This window comes from Coregonus lavaretus (genome assembly GCF_964263955.1).
Source record: "Coregonus lavaretus genome assembly, chromosome: 28".
Taxonomy (NCBI): domain Eukaryota; kingdom Metazoa; phylum Chordata; class Actinopteri; order Salmoniformes; family Salmonidae; genus Coregonus; species Coregonus lavaretus.
In genome coordinates this window covers 31026251-31046445 of record NC_140015.1, presented here as the reverse complement: position 1 = coordinate 31046445, position 20195 = coordinate 31026251, and the positions used below count along the sequence as shown (strand labels likewise).

Below are 20195 nucleotides of genomic sequence, written 5' to 3'. Positions count from 1 at the left end.
CGGCTCTACTGATCTAGAAGACTTCACTTAGATAGCACTCTGCAATAGGGAAGTGACCTGCAATAGCCCTGTAATGAACCAGGTTGACGTTTATTAGGATGAGTCTTGTCCGTGAGGCAGAACTGAGCGATTTCCACTAGATGGTACAGCAAATTCAAAATTGTCTGTATTGTAAAAATTAATAAACAAAAATGTGCTTTTTGGTCTTAATTTAAATTCAGATTTTATGACTTTGTAGCAGTGCCAGCTAGTGGCCAATCTGCATAGCTGCCTCCAGAACAAGATTCATGACGGAAAAAGCTAACCTGCGTAATAAAGATATTGATTGCGTCCCAATTTGCACCCTAATCCATATATATATATATATATATCACAGGAGGCTGTTGAGGGGAGAACGGCTCATAATAATGTCCGGAACGGCACCTGGAAACCATGCATTTGATACCATTCCACCTATTCCGCTCCAGTCATTAACAGGGAATAGGGTGCCATTTTGAATGAAACAGCAATAGGTACATATTTGTCCACTTGAAGGAAAGTGAATATGGGCATTACTCTGGTATGAATTGTTACTGTATAATGACGATGCTGATACACTGAATTGGAACCGAATAAGTTTGTCCTCAACTCCTGAAGGTGAGCGTTGTACTCATGTTGTCCGGTGGGCTGGCCAGAACATTGGTGTATTATTAGCCTGACAAAATGGACTCCTTGGACAACTACTTGAACAATTCCTATTTGAAAGTGATTGTAGCCCAGAGAAGATTCCTTGGAGATTATTGGTTCTCTAAAACGTTCTCGTCATTTTTGCTTGTTGTGTTAGATTAAGGCAGCAAATGGCTTTCTGCATGGATTTTTGGACAGCGTACCCTCTCTTCATTGATCAACTAAACAATAGCTTGTACATTTATACATTATTATCAAGATATTGTGATGGACTGGTGGGAAAATATAGAAACTATTCATAAAAGTACAATACAGTAGAACAGTACAAATGTACTAGATAATACATGATTAAGATATCTTTATTGGTCAATTGCATACAAGGTCCAACCGAAATTTGACTTCCGCTTTTAACCATGTCCCACACAAATGATTGTGTGCCACCACTGGTGTAGTGGAGGGTAGCCACAAGTAAACTCAGTTTACCCATATTTTTTGGGGGGAAATGCATTGAAAGTATAGGGAGAGTTACTTTTTCCCTACGACCAGTTTACCCACCAATTTTTTTTAACCACATCACTGTGCCACCATTAGCCACTTATCCAAATTGGTGTCCCAAATGGCACCCCATTCTATATAGGAAATAGGATGCCATTTGGGCCCTGGCCAAAAGTAGTTGACTATATGAGTGACATTTGGGACATAGGCCAAGTCTAAACTAAAGCTGAAGCTTATTTGAACAGAACAGCCAAACACCACCTGGATAAATAAGACTGTTTATTAGAAGACTGTTACTATAAGAATTTGTTTTTCTGTTGAGCTGGTTTGAACGGTGGACCACCATCACTTCTAAGCCTCCTCTGGCAATGGTTCGGCGGCCAGTTTCTTCTGCACGTCCTTCTTCAGTGGGCCCTGTAGGTCAGAGGTCACAGCAGGGTCAACAGAAGTCCAGTATTAAAGCAACAGGTTCACCCAGCTGAGATAGAGGGTTGTGTCCCAAATGGCACCCCATTCCCTATATAGTGCACTACTTTTGACCAGAGCCCAATGGGTGCCACTTGGGACACAGAAGGGAGATCACCACTCCACGCCGCCTCATTCCCCATCATGCTCCAGTGAATTCCACATCTCAATTCCCTTTACTTTTTTCTTCTGAGAGCACTATCCAGAATCCAGCTAATACACATCCAATTTGTCACAGCATTAGATCAAACCATCGGTTCAAGAAAAAGCATGTTTTGCTAGATGAGTGAAAACGAGTCTAATATGAGCACAACGTTTTACACATTAAAAGTATTGATTGTTGTAGACGTGGAAGATGTTTGAAAGATACAGGGTTTGACAGGAACAGATATTCCAACAAACACGGGAAAATCTTTCATCACTATTCCTGTACTATCAATGACTAGGACAATAGTCATGCCATAGTCACTTTCGATACAGGGTGTCCCCCTTTACACACAAACGCTTCAGTGCCTCCACCCCAACCTACTATGTCCCTACATAAACCTTTCCCTTTACTTACCTACACTCCTCCATCACTAACATCCTCTATCAGTCCCACTCCTCCATCACTAACATCCTCCATCAGTCCCACTCCTCCGTCACTAACATCCTCCATCACTAACATCCTCTATCAGTCCCACTCCTCCGTCACTAACATCCTCTATCAGTCCCACTCCTCCGTCACTAACATCCTCCATCAGTCCCACTCCTCCGTCACTAACATCCTCCATCAGTCCCACTCCTCCGTCACTACCATTTATCAGTCCCACTCCTCCGTCACTACCATTTATCAGTCCCACTCCTCCGTCACTACCATTTATCAGTCCCACTCCTCCGTCACTACCATTTATCAGTCCCACTCCTCCGTCACTACCATTTATCAGTCCCACTCCTCCGTCACTACCATTTATCAGTCCCACTCCTCCGTCACTACCATTTATCAGTCCCACTCCTCCGTCACTACCATTTATCAGTCCCACTCCTCCATCACTACCATTTTCTATCAGTCCCACTCCTCTGTCACTAACATACTCTATCAGTCCCACTATATCATTAACAATGTCTCAGTCCCACTCCCCCCTACAATGATTCAGCTCACTCCCACCATCCACAGCCAGGCCGGTACCCACCATGAAGGCCCTCTTCTCCTGGGCGGTCTGGAAGTGGCCGTAGCCAAACTTGGAAGTGGTGTCAATGAACTTGAGGTCGATGGTCTCCTTGGACTTGCGTGATGTGTGCACCAGCATGGACTGTGAGAGAGAAGCACGCGCACACACAAGTGGTTAGAGTTCAACACACGGTCAAATATGTCCCATGCTTTAGCATCCCCAACTCATATGGTCATGTTTTTCTCTCTCTCTGACATCAGCGGTTTGATTCCTTCACTATTATTCAGAAATTAAAATATCATACATCATCTGCACAGAGGTAGTTGTCACGTTTGGCATCAAAATTATGCGTTTCACTCCTCTCTCTAACACATAGGCACTGTACCTTTCTCAGGGTGAGGACACGTTTCTTGCAGCCGATCACACAGCCCTTCAGCATCAAGAAGTCATTTTTCACGTCACCATAGTGGGGGAACCCTCCCTACAGACAGACAACAGGAGACAGAGGGAGAGGATGGGTGAATAATATAGATGAAACGGGAGTAGCACACCGCATTAATGGCCACAACCTGCAATACATAGCCAGTAATTGCACTCTAATATCAGCCATATACCCATCTTGCATGTCAGGGCTCTAGGCTTTCCTTTACAGGGTGGCATCACCAGACAAAGCTGGTGATCGAAAGCAGAGGATGCATCACGTCATTAACCAAAAGTAAGAATTAGATTGGTTACCATGTTATATCACATCGTTTCCAGGCTCATGTCAATAACATTATTAGGACGTTATTGTGTTATTATATTACCATGGGGGTGGTGTTATTATATTACCATGGGGGTGGTGTTATTATATTACCATGGGGGTGGTGTTATTATATTACCATGGGGGTGGTGTTATTATATTACCATGGGGGTGGTGTTATTATATTACCATGGGGGTGGTGTTATTATATTACCATGGGGGTGGTGTTATTATATTACCATGGGGGTGGTGTTATTATATTACCATGGGGGTGGTGTTATTATATTACCATGGGGGTGATAGTCTTCTGGGTGGTGTCGTAGTTAGTGGAGGCGTTGTTCTTGATCACTTTGCCATCCTGGACATGGACCCCTTTGCCAATACGGTAGATCTGTCGACAGAGTAAAACACTGAAACAGCATGATGGTGGTGAATCACCCTTAGTCTAACCAGTACAGTATCAACCTCTACGTAATTACAACTACAACAGAACCCTAACTAGTTCCAGTTATGTACAGGAAACTCAAACATTCACACAGATCGTTCATTAACAAAGTATGAAGAAAACTATTTTACAACGTAGTCCCTTTGAGGTCAAAACACATATTTTCAAGGAACACCTGGTCAAATCACAATATCTGGTCAAATGATGAATTTCATACGCCTATCTCAACTAGAACCCTGGTGCTGCGGACCTTCTTGTTGAGCTCTGTGCGGTGGTGGTAGCCCTTCTGGCCGGCCCGGGCGATGGTGTAGCCCACACGGGAAGGGTGCCAGGCTCCGATGCAGGCCACCTTACGCAGGCCCTTGTGAGTCTTCCTGGGCAGCTTCTTCACTCCCCAACGACTGGTCACACCTGACAACCAATAGGAAAGTAGGAAAATCAGTAGAAAACCAATAGGAAATTAGTTATGCCACAGGACCAGCCAATATAACATAATAGCTGAATGGTACTATACCGTCGGCCTGCAGACATTGACATGCATCTTTTACTAATTATTATTAGCAAGAAGAAAAATTCAGGGTCTTTCTGAGCCATTCTGTTTGACCTAGAGACATGTCTATGGAGATATTATAACCAATGGTATTGCCATGTTATTAATGTCCATAAAGATTTCTCCCACTCATCCCCGGGGTAAGTGCCAACTCCTATGGTCATTGTCAACAACAACAAAAATTCTGGCATCAGTGGTTTGATTCCTTCACTATTATTCAGAAATTAAAACATCATACATCATCTGCACAGAGATCATTGTCAAACGGATGAGTGGGAGAAGCTGATCCTAGATCTGTACCTAGGAACATCTTCTACCGTGACCCTTTTACCCCGACGTCCCTATACCTCAAAACCTCCTACCTTTCATCCCGTGACCCTTTTACCCTGATGTCCCTATACCTCAAAACCTCCTACCTTTCATCCCGTGACCCTTTTACCCTGATGTCCCTATACCTCAAAACCTCCTACCTTTCATCCCGTGACCCTTTTACCCTGATGTCCCTATACCTCAAAACCTCCTACCTTTCATCCCGTGACCCTTTTACCCTGATGTCCCTATACCTCAAAACCTCCTACCTTTCATCCCGTGACCCTTTTACCCTGATGTCCCTATACCTCAAAACCTCCTACCTTTCATCCCGTGACCCTTTTACCCTGATGTCCCTATACCTCAAAACCTCCTACCTTTCATCCCGTGACCCTTTTACCCTGATGTCCCTATACCTCAAAACCTCCTACCTTTCATCCCGTGACCCTTTTACCCTGATGTCCCTATACCTCAAAACCTCCTACCTTTCATCCCGTGACCCTTTTACCCTGATGTCCCTATACCTCAAAACCTCCTACCTTTCATCCCGTGACCCTTTTACCCTGATGTCCCTATACCTCAAAACCTCCTACCTTTCATCCCGTGACCCTTTTACCCTGATGTCCCTATACCTCAAAACCTCCTACCTTTCATCCCGTGACCCTTTTACCCTGATGTCCCTATACCTCAAAACCTCCTACCTTTCATCCCGTGACCCTTTTACCCTGATGTCCCTATACCTCAAAACCTCCTACCTTTCATCCCGTGACCCTTTTACCCTGATGTCCCTATACCTCAAAACCTCCTACCTTTCATCCCGTGACCCTTTTACCCTGATGTCCCTATACCTCAAAACCTCCTACCTTTCATCCCGTGACCCTTTTACCCCGACGTCACTATACCTCAAAACCTCCTACCTTTCATCCCGTGACCTTTGGTGACCCCGATGACGTCTATCATCTCGTCCTGATAGAAGACTGAGGACACAGGGACGGGCTGCTCCAGCTTCTCCTTGACCCAGTCCACCTTCTCGGAGATGGTGCCGCCGTTTAGCTGCACCTCCATGATGTGGGCCTTCTTAGCTTTGAGGGGCAGCAGGCGAATCTAGAGACAATTATGAAGGTACAGAAGCCAGGACAATTCACACACAACTTTAATGCCTCCGCTCCCTTCCCTTTCACACGGAATAATTAGTATTATTTATTCTAGGATTCAATCTCTGATCTAGGATCAGCTTCCCTTTCCCCAATCCTAACCATGTGTGGGGGAAATCTGAAGATCAGCGTCTAGGGCAGGTTTGTCTTACTCATTTTGCCCTGGGAGCCGCATTCGGTCTACAACGAGGTCCGGAAGGCCGCACTGAATTTTATAAAATATTTCCTTGCTGTCAATTTTCAAGAAACGTATCCTCTATCCATCATTTTTTACATTTTTGATGCTCCCTCTGTCTAGCTTTAATTTTGGTGATTATAAACAAGCTGGACAATTTGAAAAAACTGTATGAATGGAGGTCCATTATTTCTACAGTTTCGATTTGGTTTCACTCATTTTAAAGTATATCAAGTTTGTTTTCCTACACACAAAAATCTAAAATTATATATACACTACCGTTCAAAAGTTTGGGGTCACTTAGAAATGTCCTTGTTTTCAAAAGAAATGCCATTTTTTTGTCCATTAAAATATCAAATTGATCAGAAATACAGTGTAGACATTGTTAATGTTGTAAATGGCTATTGTAGCTGGAAACTGCTGATTTTTTATGGAATATCTACATAGGCATACAGAGGCCCATTATCAGCAACCATCAGTCCTGTGTTCCAATGGCACGTTGTATTTGCTAATCCAAGTTTATCATTTTAAAAGGCTAATTGATCATTAGAAAACCCTTTTGCAATTATGTTAGCACAGCTGAAAACTGTTGTGCTGATTAAAGAAGCAATAAAACTGGCCTTCTTGAGACTAGTTGAGTATCTGGAGCATCAGCAATTGTGGGTTCGATTACAGGCTCAAAATGGGCAGAAACAAAGAACTTTCTTCTGAAACTCGTCAGTCTATTCTTGTTCTGAGAAATTAAGGCTATTCCATGCGAGAAATTGCCAAGAAACTGAAGATCTCGTCAACGCTGTGTACTACTCCCTTCACAGAACAGCGCAAACTGGCTCTAACCAGAATAGAAAGAGGAGTGGGAGGCCCCGGTGCACAACTGAGCAAGAGGACAAATACATTAGTGTCTGGTTTGAGAAACAGACGACTTACAGGTCCTCAACTGGCAGCTTAATTAAATAGTACCCGCAAAACACCAGTCTCAATGTCAACAGTGAAGAGGTGACTCCGGGATGCTGACCTACTAGGCAGAGTTGCAAAGAAAATGCCATATCTCAGACTGGCCAATAAAAACAAAAGATTAAGATGGGCAAAAGAACACAGACACTGGACAGAGGAAGATTGGAAAAAAGTGTTATGGACAGACGAATCGAAGTTTGAGGTGTTCGGATCACAAAGAAGAACATTTGTGAGACGGGATCACAAAGAAGAACATTTGTGAGACGCAGACCAAATGAAAAGATGCTGGAGGAGTGCTTGATGCCATTTGTCAAGCATGGTCTGGGGGTGCTTTGGTGGTGGTAAAGTGGGAGATTTGTACAGGGTAAAAGGGATCTTGAAGAAGGAAGGCTATCACTCCATTTTGCAACGCTATGCCATACCCTGTGGACGGCGCATGATTGGAGCCAATTTCCTCCTACAACAGGACAATGACCCAAAGCACAGCTTCAAACTATGCAATAACTATTTAGGGACGAAGCAGTCAGCTGGTATTCTGTCTATAATGGAGTGGCCAGCACAGTCACTGGATCTCAACCCTATTGAGCTGTTGTGGGAGCAGCTTGACCGTATGGTATGTAAGAGGTGCCCATCAAGCCAATACAACTTGTGGGAGGTGCTTCAGGAAGCATGGGGTGAAATCTTTTCAGATTACCTCAACAAATTGACAACTAGAATGCCAAAGGTCTGCAAGGCTGTAATTGCTGCAAATGGAGGATTCTTTGACAAAAACAAAGTTTGAAGGACACAATCATTATTTCTAACCTTGTCAATGACTACATTTCCTATGCATTTTGCTATATTTCCTATTCAAACTCATTTCATATATATTTTCATGGAAAACAAGGACATTTCTAAGTGACCCCAAACTTTTGAACAGTAGTGTAGATATATATATTTTTTAACCACACGGTCTAGGGGCAACTTCACCCTACAGCCCTGTGACTCATCATAACCCTGTGACTCAGTCAGGTCTCTGTTCTCTAATAGCCAAGTCCCACATCTGTTTGTGCGGTCTTGACACCTACGATCATGTTTTTTTTCCTCTGGCATCAGTGGTTTGATTCCAACACTATTATTCAGAAATTAAAACATCATATATCATCTGCAGAAAGAGAAAAAACATCTGCCAAACGTGACACTGACCATAGGAATAGTCAAGACAGCTAGAACAGATCTGGTACCAGGCTAATTCTCTCACTGGAGACATGATTAACATACACATTGCTCTATCCCCATCTTACAGTAATCATATAGTCCCACTGTATGAAAGGAAAAAAAATGAATATGTATGCACTCACTAACTGTAAGTCGCTCTGGATAAGAGCGTCTGCTAAATGACTAAAATGTAAATGCTTCGACAAACAGACACCATAATACCCTGAATTCTATCAGTAACACTGAGTAGTGTTTGGTACCAACACAACGCTTCCCTCGAGGGAAGTTTGTAAGTGCAGTCGAGGTTCTGCTCCTCACAGGAGTATTTTTAAACTGTAATTTGAAACTCCATACTCTAGTACTCCTCTGCATGCATGCGTTTGTACGTGCGAGAGAGAGAAGACATTTGTTCACAACGGGGGCCATGCGATTAGGGAGTTTTTCTTTCTTTCAGTTGCCATATGATCGGGTAGGATCTGGGTAGGCAATAACTCAGACAGCCGTGCCCGTTCTGAAGGGAGGTCCTTGGGGTGGAGACGGGTGAACCCCAGGGATACCACCAGCTGTTACTCATTCACCACAAGCCAATAGAAACTCACTGAGGATAGGAGTGGAGGATTTCCGTTGGATCACATGATTGATAAGAGCGTTCTATGTACCTGAGAGTGGATGAGGACTCGGATGGATGTGCAGTATTTCTTCATGTTATTAAAGTCCTTCTCCAGCTGCTTCTTGCCACTCTCGTCTGTCCACTTCTTGGCATACTTGGTGAATGCCTTCTTCTTGCTCTTGTACCTGGAAGAGTTTACATACAGGGTGGAGATTGAAAACCAATCTCTTGATCATGAGTGTTATTTTACACCCCCCTTCTCTGGCATCAGTGGTTTGATTTCAACACTATTATTCTGAAATTAAAACATCAAACATCATCTGCACAGAGGTCATAGTCACATCTCTATACTTCAATAAGACACACACACACCAGACGCTCATTGCCACACACCAGCTTTTGTAGAATCTGCGCTTGCACTCGTCACTGAGGTGCTCGGCGAAGATGGTCTTGAAGGACCTCAAGCCACGGACTGTGTTGATGTATCCAACAACCCCCACCACCATCACAGGCGGAGTCTCGATGATAGTGACTGCCTCCACCGACTCACGTTTGGCTTGCTCTGTTGGGAGGGAGGGAGAGGAACAGAGATGGGGTCAGTTGCCACAGAACTATAAAGGCAAATGGCCTGTGTGTAGCCTACAGGAGGAACAACAAAGGGTAGAGTATAAAATCAATGTCAGAACAGAGGAAGATGACTAGGATAGAAAACAGAGCTGGGCTCTATGGTCATCGTCACATTTTCTCTCTCTGGCATCAGCGGTTTGATTCCATCACTATTATTCAGAAATTAAAACATCATACATCATCTGCACAGAGATCATTGTCAAGACAGCACAAACAGATCTGGGACCAGGTCTAATACTCTCATGGTTCTTACTCCTGATTCACATATACATATTGTTCTATCACTTATACTATCATCCAACCATGACACGCTGTAAGGCAGGTTGTACATACTCAGGCCAGTGCGGTGCACCTCGCGCAGGATGTGTGTCATGCCGGCCTTGTAGCCCATGAAGGCGGTGAGGTGGACGGGCAGGCTGGGATCGTCCTGGGGCCAGCTGCGGGGCTTCCCCCGGTGCTTCTTGCTGCGCTTGCAGGGCAGAAAGCCCAAGTGCCCATGGCGGGGCGCGTGGAATTTACGGTGAGACTGGGAGGGAGAGAAACAGATGCACACGTCAATAAACTTCTGATAATGCTTCAAGGGCTCTAAAACCCCATGTTATTACTGTGCTTTATTCTTGTTAAAGTTCATTTTGCTGTCTATTTTTTTTACATTTCAGTTCAATTCATATCATCCTTCTCTGAAGTATCAAACATGGGTTACTAGATGTTGGAAACAAATAACTTTTTTCTGAAACTCGTCAGTCTATTCTTGTTCTGAGAAATTAAGGCTATTCCATGTGAGAAATCAGTGAAAACAAGTACAATATGAACTAATTACTATTGTTATCAACACCATGGAAAACAAAGCCCAGCCTCAGACTAGATGTAACATAGTAAATGTAAATCCGGGACACCCATATTAATATGATATGTTACATAAGACAGATAGTTACTTAAGGCAAAAACGAAAGGAGGGTGATTGGTCGGGTTGGGCGTATAACGCGAACGTCTAGCAAACCAAAGGTTGTGAGTTCGAACAACTTTTCAATTTTAGCAACTTTTCAACTACTCTGCAACTACTTGGCATGTTAGCTAACCCTTTAACGAACTCCTGAACGTAACCCTAACCCCTAGCTAATGTTAGCCAGCTAGCCACCTAGCTAAAATTCGTAACATATCATACATTTTGCAAATTTGTAACATATAATACACATTTTTATTTGTAACTTGACGACTCATTGCGAGCTCACAGAACAGGGCTCCGGGCAGCCGAGCGGAAATGGAGGATAACTAGACTCCCTGCGGACCTGCATCTTTTCACTCCCTCCTCTACATTTTCTTCCTCTGTTTCTGCTGCTAAAGCCACTTTCTACCACTCTAAATTCAAAGCATCTGCCTCTAACCCTAGGAAGCTCTTTGCCACCTTCTCCTCCCTGCTGAATCCCCCCCCCCCTCCTCCCTCTCTGTGGATGACTTCATCAACCATTTTGAAAAGAAGGTTGACATCCGATCCTCATTTGTTAAGTCAAATGACACTGCTGGTTCTGCCCTACCCTATGCTTTGACTTCTTTCTCCCCTCTCTCTCCAGATGAAATCTTGCGACTTGTGACGGCCGGCCGCCCAACAACCTGCCCACTTGACGCTATCCCCTCCTCTCTTCTCCAGACCATTTCCGGAGACCTTCTCCCTTACCTCACCTCGCTCATCAACTCATCCTTGACCGCTGTCTGCGTCTTCAAGAGAGCGAGAGTTGCACCCCTTCTCAAAAAACCTACACTCGATCCCTCTGATGTCAACAACTACAGACCAGTATCCCTTCTTTCTTTTCTCTCCAAAACTATTGAGCGTGCCGTCTTTAGCCAACTCTCTTGCTATCTCTCTCAGAATGACCTTCTTGATCCAAACCAGTCAGGTTTCAAGACTGGTCATTCAACTGAGACTGCTATTCTCTGTGTCATGGAGGCTCTCCGCACTGCTAAAGCTAACTCTCTCTCCTCTTGTCCTTCTAGACCTGTCTGCTGCCTTTGATACTGTGAACCATCAGATCCTCCTCTCCACCCTCTCCGAGTTGGGCATCTCTGGCGCGGCTCACTCCTGGATTGCGTCCTACCTGACAGGTCGCTCCTATCAAGTGGCGTGGCGAGAATCTGTCTCTGCACCACATGCTCTCACCACTGGTGTCCCCCAGGGCTCAGTTCTAGGCCCTCTCCTATTCTCGCTATACACCAAGTCACTTGGCTCTGTCATATCCTCACATGGCCTCTCCTATCATTGCTACGCAGACGACACACAACTAATCTTCTCCTTTCCCCCCCTTCTGATAACCAGGTGGCGAATCACATCTCTGCATGTCTGGCAGACATATCAGTGTGGATGACGGATCACCACCTCAAGCTGAACCTCGGCAAGACGGAGCTGCTCTTCCTCCCGGGGAAGGACTGCCCGTTCCATGATCTCGCCATCACGGTTGACAACTCCGTTGTGTCCTCCTCCCAGAGTGCAAAAAGCCTTGGCGTGACCCTGGACAACACCCTGTCGTTCTCCGCTAACATCAAGGCGGTGACCCGATCCTGTAGGTGCATGCTCCACAACATTCGGAAAGTACAACCCTGCCTTACACAGGAAGCGGCACAGGTCCTAATCCAGGCACTTGTCATCTCCCGTCTGGATTACTGCAACTCGCTGTTGGCTGGGCTCCCTGCCTGTGCCATTAAACCCCTATGCCTGTGCCGTAATACCCCTGAAGAATCCCCAAACCCCCTCCTCCCCATTCATACAGTCAGTAACACACACATCCTACGTGTTTATGACAGACGTCTTGTCCAGTCTAGCTCGGTGTCAGGGAGAGGCCCAGCGGCTGTCAGGGAGAGGCCCAGCGGCTGTCAGGGAGAGGCCCAGCGGCTGTCAGGGAGAGGCCCAGCGGCTGTCAGGGAGAGGCCCAGCGGCTGTATTCTGATAATGAATGGCCATGTTGTGTGCCCTGTCAGCCTCGGAGCTTAAGTAACGGGTTTCTAAAGACGAGTGTCCGTGTGCTGAACAGCCTATACACTAACGACTAATACAGGCATGTAATACAGGCAAAGAGACGGTCTTGAGAAATTGAATGACGATCGAGATTCATAAGCCATCAGAACACATGTAGAGTAACAGTGGAAAATTCAGTTTACATGGATCAGTATATCCACAGTATAAGTCTCCCTTTATAAGCTGACTGAACTGACTACTGCATTTCTGTATCAGCAAAAAAATAAAGAATATTCTTACAAATTAACCAATAATGCAAGCACTGTAGATTTCTGTGCACTTCAGAGATATGAAAGACATAACAGAAGAAAACCTGGGGAAAGGTGTTGCATTGAGGTCAATAGTCAGATTAATTTCTGTCCATATGCAAAATATCCATTATTCAAACCAAGTTAGTAGCACAACTAATGGGAAATATTTCCTATACAGTATTAATTACAAATTAATATTTGAGAAACTCAAATAAAGAAGACGTCAATAAAAAGTAATTGTGACAGCAGATGATTGAGGTAGCCGAGAAACAACAGCCCAAGTCCAAAGAAATTATGATATTACCGATGTTGAGACCACATGCAAAAAGCACGCCGCCATTGCCCTCTTGCACATGGCATACTGAGAAAGAACAGTGATCAGGCAACGTGTTCAACAAGTTGTCTTAATACCTAACAAAGCACACCAGATAAACTTAAAATCAAACCATATACACATAAACAAACACACAAACAGAGCCCCTGACCAAAGTTAGTAGACCCCAAGGTGCCCTTCAGGTTAGAAATATAGGAAAAGACAGCAGGAGCACTGACCATGTCTGTGTGTGCCTTCCAGGCAAGGGACAAAAAGAGACAGGAACGAGTGCTGATGTCAGGGTCATACTCAAGATGATACTCTATGCAAGGGCTCTAATTTGGTGGCTGGCCCAGTTAAGGAGCCGTATTCATTTTCAAACAAGACCAGGGCTGCCAGCACTGGCCCATGGTGGGCCTCTGGTGGTGGGGTGCCCAGACAACTGGCTGCAGACATCTGTGGGGCTGCGGGAAGAGAGAGACATCTACTGTTTATCTACTGTTACTGTACCTATTCATAACATGTTTGGGTGGACTACTTATTATATGTAGGCTTATCAAAGGCTCTTTTATTTTTTAGTCATTTAGCAGACGCTCTAATCCAGAGCGATTTACAGGAGCAATTAGGGTTAAGGGCCTTGCTCAAGGGCACATCGACAGATTTTTCACCTAGTCGGCTGTTTTTTAGAACCAGCGACCTTTCGGTTACTGGCACAACGCTCTTACCCACTAAGCTACCTGCCGCCCTCTTCTTATGAAGATTGAAAGCATGACAAGGTTCAAGGGTATGTATTAGTCACTTTCACGAGCTAATAAACATGACATGTTTCACCACTACAAAACGTATGTGTGTGTGTGTATATATATATACACGGCGGCAGGTAGCTTAGTGGGTAAGAGCGTTGTGCCAGTAACCGAAAGGTCGCTGGTTCTAATCCCCGAGCCGACTAGGTGAAAAATCTGTCGATGTGCCCTTAAGCAAGGCACTTAACCCTAATTGCTCATGTAAGTCGCTCTGGATAAGAGCGTCTGCTAAATGACTAAAATGTAATGTAAATGTAATACACACATCCACACACCCAAGGATAATAACAATAGCTATTCAAACCGCTAAATTACTTCATAATGTAATTGTTTTACTGACAACTATTGACCAATTGAGATTGAACTTTGTCACGGACAGTACAATACAACATAGCTAACGAAAGGGTTAGCTACATGCAGTAAAAATATCAATGGAACGCAAACCGTGGGGGATAGAACAAAGGACGCATTCATTGGCGCCAATTCAAAATCTGATCCAACAAAGTGGATATTGGTCAAATCCGTCATAATTTGTGTGTTCCAACAGGACCACAAGGTGGTTACTAAAATCCGGGTTGGATATACTTTACTGTTTTCGCTGCATAATATTTAGAAGTTGTCCTTCTCTGGCTTAGAAAATAATTCGGCTAAATGCTAACTCCAGTTCTTATAAGCTAGTAGCATAGCTAGCCATATAGAAATAGTGTGATTGGTGACCATGACATGAACATGCATTGAGGTTGACATCCATACAAGTATTACTCCGGTTTTTACCCCAACAAATACACATATAAACAGCCTAAATGTAGGCTAATTTTGATTGGCGACAATGAGGAGATTATGGATCTAGCTAACATTATCACTCCACATGGGGGGGGCACATGCGTGGCGTTTTCATGGCATTTCCATTGTTTTAGATAGATAGCTAACTAACAACCTGATCTAGTTGAAGAAAATACCTCAATTTGATCATCATAACTCTTATCATGAATAGTTTCATTAATACAACTTACTGTAACAACTCATGACCTTCCGTTCACCACCCTCAACTTGATTTGCGCAACACTGACGACTTTCTGTTTGAACGTTTTTTGGTAATTTTATGTTTTATGCCACCTTGTGGACTGGAAGTTCATTAAATTACAACACCCCAGAGATCAGTATATAATGACGAGATCCCAAAGGCGGGAAGGCAGGCGCCAAGTTTAGGTCCAAAATAAACCCACAGAAGCGCATTGGTCTTATTTTGGACAGATTTGGGGTCAAGGTCGCCTTTTCCTCTCTGACCACACATTTTCTCGATGCTGAACTTTTACCTTCGACCTCTGCTTGAAAAATGAAAGAAATGTAAACGCAATATTCGAGATAAATGGTGCATACAGAATATATACATCTTTTTTTTTTTTTTTTTTTTTTACATTTTATTTAAGTTCACCATATTAAATTTTATATTTATTTCTAACTGACCTCCAACGCCATGTTGTTCCTCCCACGCATGCGCGTAGACGAGGTCGAATTGAAGAGATTTCTTATTTTTCTCTAACAGAAGACAGCAAAATGCCGTCAGACTATGATAAAGATGCGTACCCGGAGCCTCCCCGCCAGACTCCCGTCGTGGACAAGCAGACGACCCTTCCCAACCCAGCCCTGATTTTGACTAAACTCTTCTATTATTCCGTGGACCTCCCTGTCACCACATTCAGAGGTGAGCTAGCTAGCTAGGCTAACGTGTTGCCAATAATTTTTTATAACTAATCCATCTGTGGTGTTGCTAACACTAGCTAATGTTGGCTATCTAGCGTGATACGTGGAGGAGACTAGTCTTGCGTGGCCAGACTATTTGTAGACCGAACATGGACAAAACATATTTATAATCATAATTCAGGATTTCAAATGTCAGATGAATGTGCACTGCAGAGAAATTGATTCAGTTAGCTAATGCTACCTAACAAGATAGCTAAACTAGCAAGTGTTGCTGTTACGCTATTTACCTAGTTAGGTAGCTATGTGTGTTGCAGTTTTAGTTACGGTTTATTCAGGTGTAATGCATAATGTTGTATGCAGCGCAATGCACTTGACACTCGCTAGATACTACTCACTAAATTTCCTATTACTGTAATTCATGATCTAGAAATGCATCCTTCACCTCTTTCCAGTGATATCACTGATCTAACATAATTGGATAACTAGGTGAAAGCCAATGATGTTCCACATAGCTTTCACCAATCCTGTCTTGTGAGATCAGTGAGCAATAGGACTCCTTAAGTACTTTGTACCACATGATCAACAAGAGGTAAATGTTGACATGCTCCCCTCATCTCTCAACAGAACTTGTGGAGGGTATCCACTCAGGCAACAAGTACAACTACTACCATCAGAAGTTCCGCCGTGTCCCCGAGCTGACCGAGTGCACAGAGGGAGACTACACCTGTTACTATGAGGCTGAGATGCAGTGGAGGAGAGATCAGTAAGTATTCCTCTTTCAAGCTCAAGGGCCGCAGTGCCTCTGGCTTTACTGTCCTCCCAATTAAGGTAAGTGATTACCTTGGAAGTCCAAAGTCGCGGTTTTCCAGTCTGAAACATTAAAGGAAAGAGTGAAAACCAGCAAACACTGTGGTTCTTCAGAAGTATGACACCCCTCTACACCAACTCTCATTATGAGGAAAAACCCATTGACTGGATTAAAGGACAAGACATACTGTAACGAAAGGTCGGCCATCTTACATAGAGCGACTTAGTTAGTGCATTAATCTTAATCGCTAGGTGGGGCAACCACATATCATAAGTCATTTGTTTTATGAAAAATCTGAGTCAGCATCAATCGGTTACTGTGGAGTTGACCTTACCTAGTCCGACCCCCAAGAGATTAATGTTCTGTGGTCAGATATGATAGGACGGTTACCCGCTGCTTTTAACCATTCATTGGCACGTCCTGTTTGGCGTATTCACAACCACCCTTGTTCCTAACAGCTGTATGTTGCGTTTCCCCCCTCAGTAAGGTGGACCAGGAGATAGTGAAGGTGGTCCAGGAGCGTCTGAGGGCCTGCCAGCAGAGGGAGGGTACCAGCTACCACCAGAACTGTTCCAAGGAGCTGCAGCAGTTTGCCGACGTGGCCAAGGCCTACCAGTCACGCTGTAAGTACCACTCACTCAGTCATGCCTCAACTACCATTCAGTGTTGCCAATATGGCAGTAACACTGTTGATAGCACGTCCCTAGCATCTACAGGGTAAGAATGACAGCTAGGCCAATGCTTCGCTCGAACCTCCAACTTTTCACATGCAACCAGTGACGGCACCTGTTGTTGAATCTGTGCAGATGATGTATGATGTTTTAATTTCTGAATAATACTGATGAAAAAACACACTGATGCCAGAGAGAGAAAAAGATCAACAGACCCAAACCTGAAAAACTCCAGGTGTCAATAATTGGGTTGTGTTCAGTAGGCACCAATAGGAGAAAACATTTAGAAACTGAGATGCTGCTTCCTGAATTTCTCCAATATGAATCATTTAATATGACCCCTCCCGGGCAGAATTTTCTGCAGTCTTGTGGAATGCAGAAACGGTAAGGCTGTGGCAACTGTTCCATTGTCAAACTGTTGTCCTTCCTCTGTTGTAGATGGGGATCTGGGAGCCTACGCCAGCTCAAGGAAATGTCTGATGAAGCAGAAAGACAGGATGATAGCGGCCGAGGCGGAAGCTTAGACACTGCAACCCCTAATCACTCTGTACCAAGTCTCAGTTTGGGGCGGCAGGTAGCTTAGTGGTTAAGAGCGTTGTGCCAGTAACCGAAAGGTCGCTGGTTCTAATCCCCGAGCCGACTAGGTGAAAAATCTGTCGATGTGCCCTTGAGCAAGGCACTTAACCCTAATTGCTCCTGTAAGTCGCTCTGGATAAGAGCGTCTGCTAAATGAATAAAATGTAAATGTCTCGCCTATGTATGAAATGTACAGTAAATATGTTTATTGGAGAGAAAAAAAATGGTCCTCATTGCATTGTTTAGCTGTAGTAACAGACAACTATTTGAATGTGCTGCATTTACCCTCGACTCCAGCAGTTTTTTTTTAGCTTTCTCCAGAACTCAAACCATTCTCAAACGGGAACTGTTGTGGTCTGGTCCCACGAAATTGGGCTGCATGGTGCAAGTAGACTGCCACAAGTAGTGCTGAATCTTCATGTATTTAACTTGATTGCTCGTCCCTGCACCTCACTTGATCAAAACGCATTGATGTCTGAGCAGAGAAGCCTTGAATATTCTCATTTCAAGGTGACACAGAACACAAGGAATGGGAAGCAAATGGGATTCACCTTGGTCACATTCAAGAGGCGCAACGTTGTGAAATGTAGATCTCTCATTGAGCAGTCATGATTAAATCTACATGATGATCTATCGGAACCAGAGGTTTTACCCCACAGAACACGCAAGTAATTTTTAAAGCATTCAGATGTTCATTATCTGGTTCTAAAAGAAAGCTGGTTTGTCCATGAATTCAAAACGGTTTCAAGAGCTTTTTTTTCATCTATCAAGACCACTGGCCAACCACTCCTAATAGCACCTGGGCCAGCACAGGTGAAACACCTCATTAATAAGATGGCAACCAGCACAGGTGTAACACATGCTGACACCAATCGGCGTGCCAACGAGCTATACGCGCTCAAGTCCAACCTCAAAAAAGTAAATGGAAAAATGGCGCTGTGGCTGCATCATACAATGGCTTCAGAAAGTATTCATACCCCTAAACTTATTCCACATTGTGTTATAGCCTGAATTTAATATGGATTAAATGTTTCTCACCCGTCTACACACAATACCCCATAATGACTAAGTGAAAACATGTCTTGACATTTTTGCACAAGTATTTAAAATGAAATACAGAGATCTCATTTACCTAAGTATTCACACCCCTGAGTCAATACATGTTAGAATCACCTTTGGCAGTGATTACAGCTGAGTCTTTCTGAGCTTTGTACAATATTTGCCAAAAAAATTTAAATATTCAAGCTCTGTCAAGTTGGTTGTTGATCATTGCTAGACAGTCATTGTCAAGTCTTGCCATAGATTGAACTCAAAACTAACTAGGCCACTTAAGAACATTCAATGTCATCTTGGTAAGTAACTTGTGTATATTTGGCCTTGTTTTAAGTTATTGTCCTGCTGAAATGTGAATTTGTCTCTGTGTCTGTTGGAAAGCAGACTGAACCAGGTTTTCCTCCAGGATTTTGCCTGTGCTTAGCTCTATTCAGTTTATCATAAAAAAAACATCCTTGGCGATGACAAGCATACCCAAAACATGATGCAGCCACCACCAAAATATGAGTGGTACTCAGTGATGTTGGATTTTCCCCAAACATAACGCTCTGTATTCAGGACATTTTTTTTGGGCAGTTTTACTTTAGTGCCTTACTGCAAACAGGGTGCATGTTTTGGAATATTTGTATTCCGTACACGCATCCTTTTCACTGTCAATTAGGTTAGTATTGTGGAGTTAATGTTGATCCATCCACAGTTCGCAGCCATTCAACTGTTTTAAAGGCACCATTTGCCTCATGGTGAAATCCCTTAGTTGTTGGAGGGGAAGGAAACGATTAGTTACCGGAGTGTAACTCCAGTTCTATGAGTGGAGCGGAGCCCCATAGGGGAGCTCTGCTCCTATTGGTTTACCCTCTGCCCTAAGGCAGCATCAGCCTGAGACAAAATTATGCACACACCTGCAGCCAATAGGAGTACAGGTGTCCCTATAAGAGGGGATGCCTCCCCTCAATCTGCCTCCCGAGATATTTATCTTCAGCGAGACTAGAGAGGGTCGGCAGGGCCTTAAGTCCTATGGGGCTCCGCTCCACTCATAGAACTGGAGTTACACTCCGGTAACTAATCGTTCTATATCGTGGAGCTCTGCCCCATAGGGGAGCTCTGCTCCTATTGGTTTAAGGCGGAGCGTAGCGCTCCAAAATGTACTCCCTGCCGAGCCCAACACTTCCCATCGAAACGGAAAGGTCAGGCCTAGCAATGGCTGCACCCAAGTCCCGCAGTACTGCAACTAAAAACCCCTACGGGCGTCACAATATACCGCGTCATCGGTAAAAGACCCGCCCCACCTAGTCCAATGGCAATGACTAGTGGGCAGATCACCAGAATAGAAGCCATACTAATCTGTACTAGCAGATAGATGTGCCTCAATATCCTGTGAAAACACTACCGACCACTAATGGAATGACACCAAGTGTCACTCTACATTGTGAACGCGGTAGACCACCTCACTCACTCAATGGACTCCCAGA

At 44.1% G+C, this 20195-nt stretch overlaps 2 protein-coding genes across 2 annotated transcripts; one reads left to right on the top strand and one right to left on the bottom strand.

Moving 5' to 3' along the window:
• Window positions 1–1009: 1009 nt before the first annotated feature.
• On the bottom strand, window positions 1010–15023 carry LOC311104456 (large ribosomal subunit protein uL3-like). Its single transcript, XM_084146296.1, has 11 exons — window positions 14928–15023; window positions 13351–13575; window positions 9874–10066; window positions 9307–9475; window positions 8963–9098; window positions 5741–5927; window positions 4215–4375; window positions 3809–3910; window positions 3163–3258; window positions 2799–2918; window positions 1010–1575 (listed from the first exon to the last, which is right to left on the bottom strand). The coding sequence occupies exons 2-11, from the start codon at window positions 13351–13353 to the stop codon at window positions 1513–1515; spliced, it is 1230 nt and encodes a 409-aa protein (XP_084002422.1). The 5' UTR covers window positions 13354–13575; window positions 14928–15023; the 3' UTR covers window positions 1010–1512.
• An 89-nt stretch (window positions 15024–15112) lies between these two features.
• LOC311103517 (NADH dehydrogenase [ubiquinone] 1 beta subcomplex subunit 10-like) lies at window positions 15113–18731 on the top strand. The gene is made up of 4 exons (XM_084145090.1): window positions 15113–15619; window positions 16243–16381; window positions 16910–17049; window positions 17536–18731. Exons 1-4 carry the CDS (start codon window positions 15472–15474, stop codon window positions 17619–17621), a joined length of 513 nt encoding a protein of 170 aa, XP_084001216.1. The 5' UTR covers window positions 15113–15471; the 3' UTR covers window positions 17622–18731.
• The last annotated feature ends 1464 nt before the right edge of the window (window positions 18732–20195 follow it).